The following is a 16,362-nucleotide window of genomic DNA, read 5'->3' as shown; positions in this document are numbered from 1 at the left end:
GAACCTGTGTCTCCTATGGCTCCTACATTGGCAAGAGGATTCTTTTACCACTGAGCCACCCGGAAAGCCCCTTATCAAAGGGCAAGGGCTGGCAAAAGTGAGATTCTTTCCTTCCCATGGCTCACTGGCAAATGTTTTACAGGATCTCAGATAAGAAAGGAAAAGGAAAGAGCACCGATTCGTAGTGTTTGCCTATTTGTGTGGTGGAAATATTCTCTCTTGGGTCAATTTCAAGCTACTGATATGACTTCACTGAATGCTGAGTTGGGAAGAGACCCACGTAATCAGCTTTTGGTGGATTCATACCAGTGGGCTCAAGCACATCTTGGCCACTTTCTCACCCGTCTTCCTCAAGCAGCAACATATTTTTTGCTCATTCAGTTTTCCAGATTTTGTTTCCCCCTGGAGTAGCATAAGATTTTTTTCTTTCCCTGCATTTGGGTAAGGAATCTGGCACCTGGCTGATTTATAAGCAAGTCCTGAGAAATGTCATGACTGAAATAAAAACTCATGGACAGTGAACTCACATATAAAAGCAGGCAAATAGCAAAGAACCCAGGGTTTTAGAGACTAGCAAACACACAGTTGGGCTTCCCTGGTGGCTCAGCTGGTAAAGAATCCGCCTGCAACATGAGAGACCTGGGTAGATCCCTGGGTTGGGAAGATCCCCTGGAGAAAAGAAAGGCTACTCACTCCAGTATTGTGGCCTGGAGAATTTCATGGACTACATAGTCCATGGGGTTGCAAGAGTAGGACACGAATGAGAGAATTTCACTTTCAACACACATTCACGTGTCCCAGTCAGGTGCCTCACTGAAGGTGGTTTTCTGGCCAAGGTAGAGGGCAAATGATTTCGTCCTGGAGGAGAGAAACATCCCCTCTTAAGACAGCAACCCTAGTTCATCTTCCTTTGGCCTAAATTTAATCTACCAAACCGATAGCAAGACCTGCCTTTTTTCTTTTCTTTTTTTTTAAATTCTACAAAGAAAACGATCTTTGCGGAATACCCAAGGAGTAATTATAGATAATGGTCCACGATCTGGCAGCTTACAAGTTCAGCCACTTGGCTGAGAAATGAATTCCCTGTCTGCTACTACAAGACCTCATTATGTGCTGCACTGGTGAATTCATAATGAAAAGACTTAAAAAGTGTCTGATAGCAAAAGAAGCTCCTTTCTTAGCTTGACTGGCCTCCAGAGCAGCGCCCTAGGGAACTCAATGCAAATTTCCAACAAGATTACCAGCAGCTTCTTATCATCCCCTTGGAATGCTGGGAATGTGGGAACTGTGAAAAGCCCACAAAGATGGAAATACCGTGGTTAAAGGGAGAAAAAGAGAAATTTTCAGTTTGATGAAGAGAAAGAAAATGGTTTAAGGTAGGCTGAGAGAATTGGTATTATTTTTCTAAAAAAGCATAAGCCCTTTTGACAAGATCACAAAGAAAATAGATCTCACGTTAAGTCAGTACTTTGCTCGACAGAGCTACATAGTATCTTGTGCTGAGGGTACCAAATAAAGTTCACCATCTACTAAGGGAGAGAAGTCGTCAAGTCAGCCACTTACTTCTTTGCTTTCAGACTCAATCTTAAACTTTTCCCTGCAAGCTGTGTCTCTGAGCCAGGCTCTCTGAGTCACTGGCTTCAGGTCAGTTTCAAGGTGGTAGGAGCACCAGCAGTAGAATGAAAAATGGAAGATGCTAGGATAGCCATCACCATTTGTCTCTATTTTGGGTGGTGACCCAGGGGTGCCAGCTCTCATGGACCAGATCTGGCTAGGTAGCCTTGGTTTCTGAATTCTGAGAGCAGTTATTTTTCCTTCATTCCTCCAGCCCCACCCAGCAGGTAGCTAGCAGCTGTCCAGTGTCATTACAATCTGCATTGCCTCATTGTCCCCTCTTGAGCTTGTCAGCTCTCTCAGTACCTTTGTAACTAGTTTATTGCACTGAAGTCTTGGAATGTTCAACTCCTATTGAACTTCCTAGAGTGACCTTGATTTAATTATCTACAGGTTGACCTATATAGAAAGTGTAAACAAATAGTTATAGTTTATGTGATGTTGCTAGAAGTGGTCTGTGCTTATGCTATGGGGACCTAGAGTGGCTCTCTTTCATTTGTGGGGATCAGGAAGGCTTATCCTAAGTGGAAAATTTGAAAATGAGCTCCGAAATTGAGTTGGAAGTTCTGAGGCAATCAGTCAAGGAGGATCAAGCAGGAGGAGACTGAGTATTCCAATTGTTTGCAAAAAGCAAGGCAGGGTGACAGGGGATAGTGTTCTAGAGGAATGTCAAATAATCAGAAATTTTTGAAGAATGGGTCAGGCACAAAGCACGTAGCTTTCTTGGAGGTTAGCGATTTGGATTCTAGTCTTTTTCTTCTAAAAAACTTTTGGCTATCCCCTACAGCTTAAGTGACCTTAGTTCCCGGATCAGGGATCCAACTTGCATCCCTTGCATTGGAAAGCAGAGTCTTAACCATCGGACTACTAGAGAAGTCCCCAGATTCAAGGTTCTATGACTGCAGATGTCACTACTGCCATAGAAGCCTTCAATTTCCCAGGACTCAGAGGATGGGAACAACCACGTGGGAAACAGCTGGAAAAGTCACTACTGTGCACTGACTCTTATTCATTCTACCGATGTGAAGGACCATTTGCCTAGCTGGCACCCAATGGACCCACCCAGTGGAGGAACTTTAAACTATGTGCTTAATGTGATATCAATATTACCTAAAGTCTCTAAATTGCAAGGCACTCTCATTGAAAGTCAGATAGTGACTTCCTGGAAGATTCACTTGCTTGCCGCCATTTTATCAGGGTGGGGGTGGAGAGGCAGAAAGAGAATTCCCAACTCACTGCTTGCAAAGAGCCCAGAGTACATCTGTTAAATCTTTTTCTTTCGATTATAGCAAAAAGTGCCTAAAATTTAATTTTTATTTCCTCCCCAAATATACACATACCAAAGGCAACTGTGGCCTTTCTGCTGGGGGAGGTCACAGATTTCAGTTTGGGAAACATATGTTGGAATCTGCCACTGACACCGTAGGATTAATACAGAAGGATCCTCTTGATTCAAGGGTGGTATTTACATTTCTATGCCATAAAGTGTCTTTACTTCCCAGCAGAGTGAATTTTCAAAGATGATTCTCATTCACTCATGACTTAATACTTCCCCACAGCTTGGTGAGGCAGTCGAGGCAAATGGAGAGGGTGCAGTTACTTGCCAGAGAGCTTCTAATAGACTCCCATCAAGACCAGGGGTGGCATCTAGGCCTCTATTTTTGGCACTTTCTACAGTCTTTGTGGGGATGGGATGGCTGCTGTCATAGCAAGTTTAGGCGCTGAAGAGTTCCAGGGCTAACATTCCATTCAAAAACACAGAAGCTACCTGGTTGACTCTGGTTCTCCCTTAGACTACATTTAGGAGGCCATGTTCAAAGAGAGATGTTCAACCTGAGACAGAGCCTCCAAGGCTTTCCTTTCTCACTACCAACCATCTGACCCCAAGAGAAATGCCCTTCTGACCCCTACTGGCTGTGGTGGCACATGCACTGAGCAAGCACAGAGAATCATATGAGAGCTGGTGTCGGAAATACTCTCCCAAACACTCTCCCGCTATGATTGGACGAGAAGGTTAAACATAGGAAAGCTTGACTCAGTCCTGATTAAACATGCTGGGAAGACAGAAACAAATAATCACCCAGTATATAGCAATAATGGAGCAACAAAGTAAATATTAAGGCAGAGGCTTGCTATCAATATTTAACTAGCAGATTAATGTACAGAGGACGCACTTTGGAGAATAGGAGGGTGACCAGAGAGGCGGAAATGGCTCAATTATGATACAGTGTCACAGCCTGGGAAGAGGTAGGGGCTGCCTGCATTGTTTAACCTGAGGTTACCAGCACACACCAGAGGTAATCAAGGGTGATTAAGCAGGGGGAGGATGATGAGAGATAATTCTAGGCTCATTAGCATAAAGAATTTGTTGCGAGTATGGAATAGAGACATGCTGTAAATTCTGGCTGAGATTTCATCCCTATGATACCTGCATATTTGTGTCTCCCTCATCAAAAATTCTCTTAGGTTTTTTCCGTCCTTTATTTGCTCAACTAGGACAAAGAATCTTAAGGACCACTTCGCATCTTGGGGCAATGCTTCCAACTACGACTTAACCTAATATTCCTGTCTTGTGTTCATGCAAAGAAATCTATTTCTTAGCCTATTACTTTCCAACCACTTCTCAGAATGGGGAAACTGTCTAAGTATTGCACACCAGATATTTTTCATGGTAAGTGTGGGACCTTCTGAATTAAAGACTAAAGTGTGTATTAACATATCAAAGCAGCCGTGATTCTTAAAGAAGGATGTAGTTGTATATAGCATTTCCTGAAAACATTAGTCCCTCAGAACCATTTTTATGGGAGCATCTTAAATAACCAAGATTCCATGGAAGGCTTTTGATGAAGGGTTTTCTCCTCCTATTGTCTTCCTCGGTCATCCCACCAGTTTCAGTTACTGGGTTACCTCTACAATATTTTGTTCCTCCTTCCTTCATGTTTGGGGTGAGATGGCCACCAGCTGATTTTCTAGGATCTTTGTAACAGGAGTGAAAATGCCTGAGGAGACCCCATCCTCAAATGTGCACACTCTGGAGCCTTCCCCAGAGCACTGAACACATGAATGTACTTTATCCTTAGAAGTTAGAGTAACATGCAGACACTTCAGCACTTAATAAATTAAAAAAACAAACAAAAAAAAAAAAACCACCCTGTTCCTCAACAGGAAATGACAAATTTCAATCCCACTGGGACTGCATCATATTCTGATACCATTGCTCCAAAGCTAATGAAATGTGAACCTCTTGGAGGCCAGGAATGCAAATGATCACCTCTTCATGATTTAATACTTGAACGTCTCTGAGTTTTCTCCTGGCTCCCTCTGGCATCTTGTTCTCCACTCCATTCTGAGTCTCACTAAGAATTTCTCCAGAAGCTGCACAGAAACAGGGATGTTTGGTCCTTAAGGCAGGGATTTATGCATCAGGAGATTAAAACCAATGAGAGAGAATTTCAGGGGTTAGGTTTCTCTAGAAAGAGCTCTGTTTCATTCCTGTCTTGGATACTATGGATGAATAATGCCAGTAATTCTGTTCTCAAAACTATTTTGTTCTTTATTAAGTTATTTATTAAACCTGTAATGATGCTAGTTTGTTCAGCCATTTGGCTTAAGTTTGAAAGTCCTATTTCTGTCATATCCTGTTATTTTATTTTCTAATTATAAGTTTTTGCTTATTCATATTCTATATATAACACCAAATAACTGTTGTTGCTTTGGTTTCTTGATTTATGTTTTTTTCCTAGATTGTGTTTTTTTTTTTTTTTATGATGTTTTTGTGTTTTCTGTTATTTATCTGGTGCCCAGATGCTTCTCTTTATCCTGTTTATGCTTGGACCACTGAGCCTGGACCATATCTTTGCTCTGACATAGAATGGCTAACTCTTGACTTTCTCCTCACTCTGTCTGATGTACAGTGTGAGCAAAATGAGAAAAGAGGGGGGCAAGATCATGTTTGTTAGCGTATCTGGGCTCAATTTTAAGATTTTGTTCAATGTTCTAAATTCAACATCTAATCAGTTATTAGATGTTATACTGGTTTAGCCACAAATGTCAAAGCCACAGTGATTTAAACAACATAGAAATTTGTATTTCTCTTGGAGAAGGGGATGACAGAGGATGAGACGGTTGGATGGCATCACTGATTCAATGGACATGAGTTTGGGTAAACTCCAGGAGTTGGTGATGGACAGCGAGGCCTGGCATGCTGCAGTTCATGGGGTCACAAAGAGTCAGACACGACTGAGCAACTGAACTGAACTGAACTACGTAACTAACTGAACATAAACCATCTGGGTTGGTGGCACAGACCTGTCAGGGAGCCTGAATTCTACCTGCTTGTCAATCTGTCTATGCATTATGGTGGTACTTGGCTTTCACTGGTACATCCACAGGCAGGCAGTGTGAAGGGGAAAAGAGCAAGAAAAGGCCATAATTACTCTTTTTTAAAGATAGGAACCTGAGGTTTCAAGCATCACTTCCTCTCCCATATGACTGCCTCGATTGTAGTCACAAGGGCACAGAGTAGCAAGAGGGGCTGGGAAAGGTAGTCTTTCTCTCGGGAAGTCAGACGGTCAGGTGAAACGGGAATTCTATCACTAAAAGAGAATTTCCCTTGTGGTTCAGCTGGTAAAGAATCTGCCTGCAATACGGGAGACCTGGGTACAATCTCTGGGCTGGGAAGATCTCCTGGAGAAGGGAAAGGCTACCGACTCCAGTATTCTGGCCTGGAAAATCCCATGGACTACAAAGTCCATGGGGTCGCAATGAGTCAGACAAGACAGAGAGACTAACTTTCATCATTAAAGGAAGAAATTAAAGAATGAGTTGGTTCTGCCGCACCAAATTTCCCATCCCCTAATGGGGGGATGTAATTCATTTCCAGGGAGGGAATATACATTCACAAATCAGAAAACAGAACTGTCACAAATACTAGCAAACTCTTCCCCAACACAAACGGTCCTCCACGACAGACACACGTCAGAACCAACTGGCAATGCCCAAATAGCACTTTGTCCTCACAAAAGGTCCTCGAAGTCAGACACACATCAGAACCAACTAGCCAAATACCCAAACTTGGAGCACTTTGTGCTCAAAAGAAGTTAGCCCAGCTGCACACCAGTGGACTGACTGACTTACTGCGTCTTGGAGCTCCTCAGCTTGTCCAGACGCATGTTTCCGTTCCACCAAGGAAAAGCGTAAGTTAACAGCCAGTGCCGAGCAGAGGAGACACAGGGAGGATCCCCGAAGCAAATGGTTTCAGCAGCCACTAGGAACATTCCCCCAAACCCCTCTCCTTGGGACAGGCAGCCATGAGCAGCGGCTCCTCACAGCCACCCTGGTGCGCCCTCATGGCGGCGATGTTGCTCGGGAAAATCCCGGAAGCCAGATGTCGCGAGAGCCCCACGGCGGGAGCCAAAACCCCGACCGGGAGTGGGGATTCCGCTGCTCGTCACTCTAAAGCCGATAAAGACGCGGAGTTGGTAGAAAGGGCAGTTTGCTTTATTTCAAAGGCTGGCAACCTGTGCGGGGGATGGGTGGGGGAGGGCAGACTTCTGTCCAAAGGCCAGCTCCCCCCTGACACAATCACAGGGCAAGAGCCATTTTAGCGATGGAGGGAGGAAACGGCACAGTCGGCTGACTGTCATCTTGAAATTGGTCACACGGTGGTCTGATCAGTGTCGTCTTAATTGTTTTAAGTACACTTAACCTTTAGTTCCACAGTTGATTTGTTCCCATTTCTTTGAGTTCCGTTCTCAGAACTGTGGCTGCTTCTGTCATGGCTACAGTCTGACCATCATGTCGTTAACCTCTTTCAGCTGGTGGGGGGTTTCAGTATCTATAAGACAGTTTGTAAGATATGGCTCAGAATATTATCTGTAGCCTTTGAGGAGGAACTAAAGGTCCTTGACATTGCTTAATGACCAAACTATTATTACTTGGTCTCATTTGAGTGTTTTCCTTTGTGTATTTTCTCAATTCTCTGATTAAACTTATTGTTTGGCTGAAGTTTTTCTACATATAAAAGGTAAGCTGAGGACAGGAGTTGCAAGGACCATAGGGTCCTGCTCTGTTTCAGTAGGGTGTGAAAGACATTTTTAAGAAAAAAACTCGATATATGAACCCTCCAAGTTCTTGCTCCAGAACAAACTTCTGGTAGGTTAAACCTGCCCTGAAATTCCACTCCCCCCCCCCCCCCCCATTTTCCATTTCCACTGAAGTTCTCTTTTTCCAACCAATCACCATGGCTCCTTCATTCAACAACACTTATTTAGGACCTATAGTGTGACAGGAGCTATTCTATGTGCTGCGGAAACCGCAGAGAACTCAATACACAAAAGTCACTGTCTGTGTAGAATTTGCATTCTGTTAGTATTAGTGGGGCTTCCCCGGGGCCCCGGGTGGCTCAGATGGTTAAGAATCTGCACACAGTACAGGAGACCTGGGTTTGATCCCTGGGTCAGGAAGATTCCCTGGAGAAGGGAATGGCTACCCGCTCAAGTATTCTTGCCTGGAGAATTCCATGGACAGAGGAGCCTGGAAGGTTACAGTCCAAGGGGATGCAAAATGTTGGACACGACTGAGTGGCTAACGCTCACTTTTTTTCACTTTTCAGTATAGATGGATAATAAAATAAGTGAGTAAGGTATATAGTAAACAAAAAGGTGATGATTTATATGGAAAGAAAAAATAGGGAGCAGATATAGGATTGCACTCTGGGTATAATTTGACCTGTTTTTAAAAAAAAAATTTTGTTATTAAAAAAAATATTTGTTTACTTTTGGCTACGCTGGGTCTTTGTTGCTATGTATGGGCTTTCTCTAGTTGTGGTGAGAGGGGGCTGCTCTATAGCTGCAGTGCATGGGCTTCTCATTGCTGTGGCTTCTCTTGTTGCAGAGCATGGGCTCTAGACTGTGGGCTTCAATAGTTGTGGCACATGGGTTTAGTTGCCCTGTGGTGTGTGGGATTCTCCCAGAGCAGGTATCAAACCTGTGTCCCCTGCATTGACAGGTAGATTCTTAACCACTGGACCACCAGGGAAATCCTGTACCTCAGCTGTTGTAACCTCAATTCATAAGATTGTTTTAAGTGTTAGTGGAAACATCCAGTAAAGTTTGGTACACAGTGAGCATACAGAAAATTGCAGTGGTCGTGATGATAAGGAGTTAAGAAGTTTTCATAGAGTAGATTCAATAATGCACTTGCTGATTAGCTGAAGCACTCACATCTTTTGTCCGAGCTCTGGGTGCTTAAGGGGACAGGGACCAAAACCAAGCTGGGTCACTGTGTGGATCTCTCCAAACACCCAAACTTTCTAATAAATACAGGAAATAAATCAAAAGGATGTTATTTGGATGACAGAGTATTTCTTCTCATAATTCATTGGAACTTAGGTAGCTTGAATATACATAAAATTAAAAGATGACCCAAGGAAAATTATGTCTAAGATTCTAGATATAAGGTTTTTTTAGATAGAAGGCATGAATAACAGCAGAAATTTTGAAAATGATCTGAGGGTAATGATCGAATCTGCTTTAAATAGAATCACATATTCAGAGTCCAAGAAGCAATTTAGTCAATTTTGAAATTTTTCAGAAGTTGGATGAAATTAGAGCAACGATAGCCTAATAAGCCATGGAATGGCTTCCCGACAGGATTACATCAAGATCATTAGTGTTGCCAGCACCACCTCTCTGCAAGATGTTGATGGAGCCTTGAAGAGGGTGTTAATTAACTCACATTAAAAGTGATGGGCAGGGGAGATGCTCACATCACTGAAAGGAGCATCCCAGAGACCAGACCTACTCTCTATCCTGGCAAGTTGTCTCATTCAAGCTGCTGAAGGGTGAGGCTCTGTTATAGTACCATCACCAGAGAACAGGTCCATTTCAACCCAACATTCTGTCAGAGCAAGAGATTTCCAACTCTATTAATAGGGCAGTGATGGGGAACACATGTAAGTCCATGGCTGATTCATATCAATGTATGGCAAAAACCACTACAATATTGTAAAGTAATTAGCCTCCAACTAATCAAAATAAATGAAAAAAAAAAAATAGGGCAGTGATATTAATAAAATTCGGTCAGTTGGTAAAGAATGTGCCTGCAGTGCAAGAGACCCAGGTTTGATCCCTGGGTCGGAAATATCCCCTGGAGAAGGAAATGGCAAACCATTCCAGTATTCTTGCCTGGAAAATCCCATGGACAGAGGAGCCTGGTGGGCTACAGTCCATGGGGTCGCAAGAGTCAGACATAACTTAGTGACTAAACCACCTTTGGTTATGAATGTTACACATTTATTGAACTCCTACATCATAATAGGTACCATTCTATATGGTCTAGAAAGACCATCTTTCTGTATAGAAAAACCTTCTCTTGGGAGTCACTGGGCAGCAAAACTATTACCCTAGAGTTTCTTGCTTATTTGTAATAAGGACCCCAAGAAACAAGATTAGAAATTATTGAAGCAAGATTAAATTGGGTTCAACCTAGTTTCACTATTCAGGATTTTAGAGAAGATGATAGAATTGGCTCATGGGACCTTTATTTTACCATTCAGGATTTTACCATTCATGATTTTAACACGAATCAGGATTTCAGCACCTTTGGAAAGCAGTAAACTGTGTGATGAATGAGGCAACTCCTTTTGAACAGAAGGATTTGGCTCTTCACAAATGGATCCTCCTCTTTCCTCCTGATCACACTGATGAGTAACAGAGTGTTTGCTTCGCGCTGTGTGTGTGCTAAGTCGCTTCGGTCATGTCTGACTCTTTGCGACCCCATGGACTATTAGACCTGCAGGCTCCTCTGTCCATGGGATTCTCCAGGCAAGAATACTGGAATGGGTTGCCATGCCCTCCTCCAGGGGATCTTTTCAACCAAGAACTGAACCCAAGTCTCTTACATCTCCTGCATTGGCAGACGGGTTTTTTACTACTAGTGCCACCTGGCAAGTCCCATTTGCTTTTCTTTATAGCACTTTAAATGTTTCATCAAGCAACATACTTCATGAGCCATTATCTCTTCCTCTCAGAGAAGTCCACATGAAGGGTCCTCACCAGCAACATGCTTCTAGGCTCAGTGAGTGAGATTTCCAATTTTCTAATTTTACTGTTTTCCAGCTGCTCAGACTCTTTGGTAAAGTGCTTTGAGAAATCTGCAGGTGTGTTCCCTGTCTTGGAGTATCCTGAAACCACCAGGTAAACTCTGGAATACCTGGCATAGTATACCTGCAGGCTGGTCAGTACTTCTCAGACCCAAATGGATGGGCATGTGAGTCATCCAGGGATCTTGTTAAAAGGACTCAGTGTGTCTGGGGCATGTCCTGAGACTCTGCTTTTCTAAGAGACTTTCAGGGGATGCTGCTGATACTGGCTTGAGTAGCCAGGCACTCTATGGGCACTTCTCACGCTCATACAGGCAGGGTTATGGTGTGATAGGGGAAATGGAAGGGGAGATGAGACCAGATCCATCCTGGATTCACCCTTCAACTTGCCTAAACTTTGGATTCCTCATTTATAAAGAGGAATAATGACAAAGATTAGCTCCCAGAGCTGCTGCGAAAGTAGAATGTTCTCAATATAAAGAAGTATAGCATCATCACCATATAAGTTTCCCATGGAGTTTATTCCTTCTTTCCTGAAATTATATAATTGGTTCATGGTACAGCTATAAGTGACTTGTATATGATAATATGATGGTCTTATTTGTATCACTTCGCAATGTTTCTTTGGAATATTAAAAAAATAATGCCAGAGATCACACAGGTCTCATTTACTTCTTGGTCCTAAATTCTACTTAGTTCGAAGTTCCTTTCCCTCTGGCTTCTCAACCTGTGAGCTGAAAAGCTGCTTAAGATTCCTTCATTATAGAGTTTAGGGAAATTCTGGCAGAACTGCTTTTCATTGCAACACAACAGCTCTGATTATCACCAGGAAGCAGAAACATCATGGAGTATTACAAAATCCTTCTGATTTGCAAAAAGATAAAGTACAATCCAGCCCAAGTGGTGATTAATATGTTAGCAGGGAAGACAGTAGATGGAATGATAAATAATTTTCACATTTTAAGTTGAATGTTTCAGTCTTTGTGACATATTTAATTCTTGACTTTGGGAAGAATTATACAGTGATTTAGCTCCTTAAACCCAGGAAGAAAAGCCTAGCTTAGCTGCTAACTAGGGGTAAGAAATGGGTCGAAAGCATTTATGTTTAAGGTTTCTCAAACAAGGAAACAGAACCCATGAAATCTATGGCCCTTAGTTCAGAAGTATCCCTGGATTAATTCTGGTAGATTCATCGTAAGTCATCATGTTTTCTGGGTATACCCATGAACATAAACAGAATTTAAGTTCAGTAAGGTGAATACCCAACTCTGCTCCTCTATCCATGGGATTTTTCAGGAAAGAATCCTGGAGTTGGTTGCCATTTTCCTCCTCCAGGGGATCTTCCTAATCTGGGAACTGAACCCACATCTTCTGTTTTCCTGCATTGCACACAGATTCTTTACCTGATGAGCCATCAGGGAAGTCCCTTCTCTATGCAGAGAAACCTAAAACTCCACTGAGTAGGGCAAATGTTCTCTTCTTAGTTAAAACTTAGAAGATGCCAAAGACATCAGTGTCCAGAGAAAAGGAGGAATATTGATTCACTGGGAAGAGCTGTGCAGAGCAGTCCACCTTCATAGATTTTCTGCACTTCAGAATTAAATTTTCCTATAATCAGAGGAAGGTAAGGAAAGAACTGTTGGTTTGTGAATGGTACTCGTCCTACAGAGCATGCTTTGATTCCACCCTTCTTGTCTTTGTTATTGTAATTATTATTATTACTATACTACTGTTATTTTGGTCCTGGATGGACTCAAAATTTTCTAAGAATTACCAAGTAGCCAGCTGCAATGCCATGCTTAGCTTTGACCTCTAATGAAATTTAGCACAGCTACATGCATAAACACTATCCGGTTTATTACCTATTTTCTATAAGAACAAAGCTTACCAACAGACATATGGGAATTTCATTTAAAAAAAAAAAAACTTTACTAAATGGAGTATAGAAACATTTGACACAAGATTTGGAGTTGAAAAATTTCCACTTATAAGGCCAAATTCTTTATGCCTTATCTTGACAAGTGTCCAATTTGGGTTGATGTTCTACTTTCAGGAAATGTTTTCTTAATCTTCTCTCCTTATTAGGATATTATTTTAAAAAAAGAACTTAAAAAAATCTTGAAAGTTATTTGATGCTGGAATAATACCAATTTCTTTAACAATAACAAAGCTAATATAATAAAAGCCATCAGGTTTGGGATATTTTATGAAAATGTTTAATTCAACTGTTTCTTTGGAATGTAGTAGTCATAGTTTGGAATTTAAGTTACAGTTCAGTTCTATGTGGTTGTTTTATGCAACTCAGTGTCTGAGAATACAAATGTCATTTAAAGTTAAGGCTTCGCTGTTCATTTTGAAACAACAATTTACAAGTGTCATATTGTCATAGAAAATAAAAATTTCTGTAAAAAAAATTTGCACAAAATTTTATGATGGTACAAAACATGAAGCAATAATATACCAGTAAAATGAAAACATTTTACTACAGAAAGATTTATAGATCTCAATAAAGAAAAAAATATGTTATTTTACACCTTTTAAAATTATGAAACAATCTAAAACAATATAAACTGAACATTTTGTAACACTGCCTTTACAAATTAATAACTTTATAAACATATAATTTTTAAATATATTTATCAGTGCAAGATACTTTAAAATTTAAAGTTGCAGTATCATTTTTCCTTGGCTGAGGACAACTTTAAGTCTGTTGCCTTAACAAAAAATCAAGTCTTAATGCTTTCGTCTGGGTATGATTATAATGGCTGAATGGATGCCCCTGGGGGTTAGAATCTATTCTTCTTTCATAGTGATCAATACTTTCCTGGAAACAAAAGGCATTCTCATTTCAATTAAACCAGGATGAATGGACTTTCAGCTCCATGATGCAAATGTGACCCCCACAAATGTACTTGAGTGAGACCTACAGCAGTGCGGGAGGGAGGAAGTTCTTCTGTACTACATGGCAGGGCACAAACACACGGAAAACCACCAAAGCTTCTTTGGGCTAATTCACATGCTGCCTCAGAAGACATTTACTTCTCTGCGCCACTGGAGGCTTAGGTCTTGCCAGCTCCAAGGCAGGCTTTCTCATTGTGAGCCAATGGAAGTTTCTAGAAGCTTTCACTAAGTCTCCTTTTTTTTCAGGGTTGCTGCTGAATGGATTTTTAAGAATATTTGTTTTGACTTTACTCCTTTTCTTCCTCTCTCTTATCTTAAAATACTCCATCCCCAGGCACCAGAATTTATGGCTGCTTTCTTAAATTAACCATTCCTTCTTCCACTTCCCTTGCCTGACTCAATACCAAAACAAGAAGGTTCTCATGGGTCATTTTCGTGTACTTGGATGTAAAAATCTCTGATTTTTGGATTTTGAGGGAATTTCATCCCTTTGGGTCTCACTTGAAAGCCAATTATTTCTTTCCTCAACTTAACCACTATTTCTATTAAATGCAAACATTTCTATCGAAGATTATTTTGATTGGTATAGATAAATGGCTTTAGGAAAAAAGATACTGTCACTTTAACCAGTTAACAAGGAAACCAAAGTTATACTTTGGAGGGCAAAGTTAGGAATTTCCCTTATTTATTTATTTTTCCAACATAAAGTCTAGTAAAATTGTTTGCCATTCCCAGCAGGTTAAAGCTGCAAGTTTCTTTTCTGAAGAATGGCAAATGCTTAAATCCTAAGAGAGAAAAAAGACAGAGGGCTAGCAGAGAAAGAGTTTACATTTGAAAATACATTCCATATGAAAGAACAGTAAGAGAGAATATTGCAGCTTTATACAAAAGGGTCAAGAGACATGAAATTGAACTACGGAAAAAGCGGAACGATTAAGCCACGTTGCCAAATCTTCGGAGCCCTTGCCTTCCTGGAGGCTGACATCTCACACTAAAATATACTTTCTTCTTCGTCAGCAGGCCCCCAGGGTTTGATTCAAGAAGAGGGCTTTCACCAGCGAAAAACAGGGCGGGTGAATGTAACACAATGAGAACCAGTACAAACGAAAAGGCACTTGAGAGGACGTGGACTAGCCAGTGCCGAGGATTCTTCGTTGCGGTTGTCCGCATCACACCCAGTTGCCAGCATTGTTTATGATGGCACAGTTTTCTGTATGGAGTTCACAGCACGAGGTTGAGTACAACACTGGAAAACATCGAGGAAATCTGACGGTATTGCTTCGTAAACAGAGCTGACACACTAGACTGGTACTGAGGCTACGGTATACTTTAACAGAAAACATCCTACTCCTTCTTTGCCTATCCACGACGCGGGCGATTATACACAAGGCCAGCTTCAGGAGTCCACTGAAAGGCGGTGATTCGAATATATTCTGGGCACTGGGCTGCAGGTAGCGTGTCCGTCAAAGGGGCCCTGCTTGATACACTTGGTGCCAGCATCTTGGATTTTGCACAGTTTCCGAAAAGAATCCAGAAGAGGAAGAGGAGAGAGAAGGGGAAAGGGGGAGTCCTTTGAATGATTATACTTGGTCTCAACACCAGCATTGGATTATTCCAACGAAACCAACAGAAAGAAGCTTGACTGTACAGGATTCCGATTGCTAACACAGCTAAGGTGTCCGTGTCTGTCGGCCAAACTCATTGAAGCTCCTGAGAAAAACCTGGCTTGGCGTCATCAACGCGCTTCCCAGCCTGAACAGTGAAAGATCAGCCGGTCCCCAGCTTAAGCTCTGTCCTCCGCTCCACTCTTCCTGCTCGCCTGCTCACCTCTTGTCTGCTTTCATGCCTCCGAGTAAGTACTCTGTGGGTTCAGTTTGTCTTTTTTCAACTTCACGCCATCCACGAGTTCAAAGTTATAGTTCTCCAGGGCAGATAAGTTTCGTTCTGACATCCCGTTGTGCCAACAGGCACAGTACAGCACCACCCCGCAGACGGCGCCCAGGAGGACACCCAGGGCACTCATGGCGATGATGGTGATGAGGATGGGGTCCAGGGTCTTCAGCACGTTGCCCGGCTTCCTGGAGATGTTCTCATCACCTTCTCCCGCGCCTTGGTAGCCTGGTGTGCTCCCTGGCGAGAAAAACAAAATTGGCTCCGTGAGCACTGCTCACACACCGGATGACGGGAGACAGCGAAATGGACAAGAAGTTGAGCACACATCTGGTTCTGGGCTGTCCTTCCCAAGAAAGCCTGTGGGGGATTCCTGCGGTGGGGTTTGGCTCCTCCATTGCCAAGAAACACCAGCGTTTATGTCTGAGAGTTGCTGGGAATCAACGCGTGGGAGGGAAGGTATTGGGGCTTTGGTGCTGTGATTCCGACAGAAAGCTTAGCACGTGGAAACCACTGTTTCTGGGCAAGCAGTGAGGGCTGGGTTCTAATCTAATTCAGATTTTATGCAGCCCGCCCTCCGTCAGACTATAATCTGTGTTTATTGTCCTTGGCCAGATACGAGATCTATAAGCTTTGCAAAATGCTCCTTCCCACATTGGTCTAGCAGGGGATTTAACCATTCCTGATACATCTGTTTGATCCCCAGATCCTGCACGAGAATATGGCGCAAGCTGCCCTTCTGGGTGGTGGTCCTACCACAAGTCCGATCTTCAAGTTTCCCCCCAAATCGACTATGGTTTCACTCAATCAGGAGAGAGCTTTCCGACAGAATGAGGGCATGCCTGCTGCTGACA

At 42.3% G+C, this 16,362-nt stretch overlaps 1 protein-coding gene and 1 long non-coding RNA gene across 8 annotated transcripts in view; both read right to left on the bottom strand.

Moving 5' to 3' along the window:
- LOC122681435 overlaps positions 1-8,057 on the bottom strand; it is a 122,245-nt gene extending 114,188 nt beyond the window's left edge. For all 4 annotated transcript variants that reach the window (XR_006336967.1, XR_006336968.1, XR_006336970.1 and 1 more), the window contains exon 1: positions 6,751-8,057. This is a non-coding gene — a long non-coding RNA (uncharacterized LOC122681435). The remainder of the gene's footprint in view (positions 1-6,750) is intronic.
- A 4,860-nt stretch (positions 8,058-12,917) lies between these two features.
- NRP1 (neuropilin 1) overlaps positions 12,918-16,362 on the bottom strand; it is a 146,202-nt gene continuing 142,757 nt past the window's right edge. For all 4 annotated transcript variants that reach the window (XM_043883549.1, XM_043883547.1, XM_043883548.1 and 1 more), the window contains one exon: positions 12,918-15,748. In XM_043883549.1, the coding sequence (XP_043739484.1) occupies positions 15,459-15,748 (290 nt within the window). In that variant the 3' untranslated portion in view covers positions 12,918-15,458. The remainder of the gene's footprint in view (positions 15,749-16,362) is intronic.

The sequence above is a fragment of the Cervus elaphus genome, chromosome 23, assembly GCF_910594005.1.
Source record: "Cervus elaphus chromosome 23, mCerEla1.1, whole genome shotgun sequence".
Taxonomy (NCBI): Eukaryota; Metazoa; Chordata; class Mammalia; order Artiodactyla; family Cervidae; genus Cervus; species Cervus elaphus.
The sequence above is the reverse complement of the archived record's forward strand: the minus strand, read 5'-3'. Positions and strand labels throughout refer to the sequence as shown.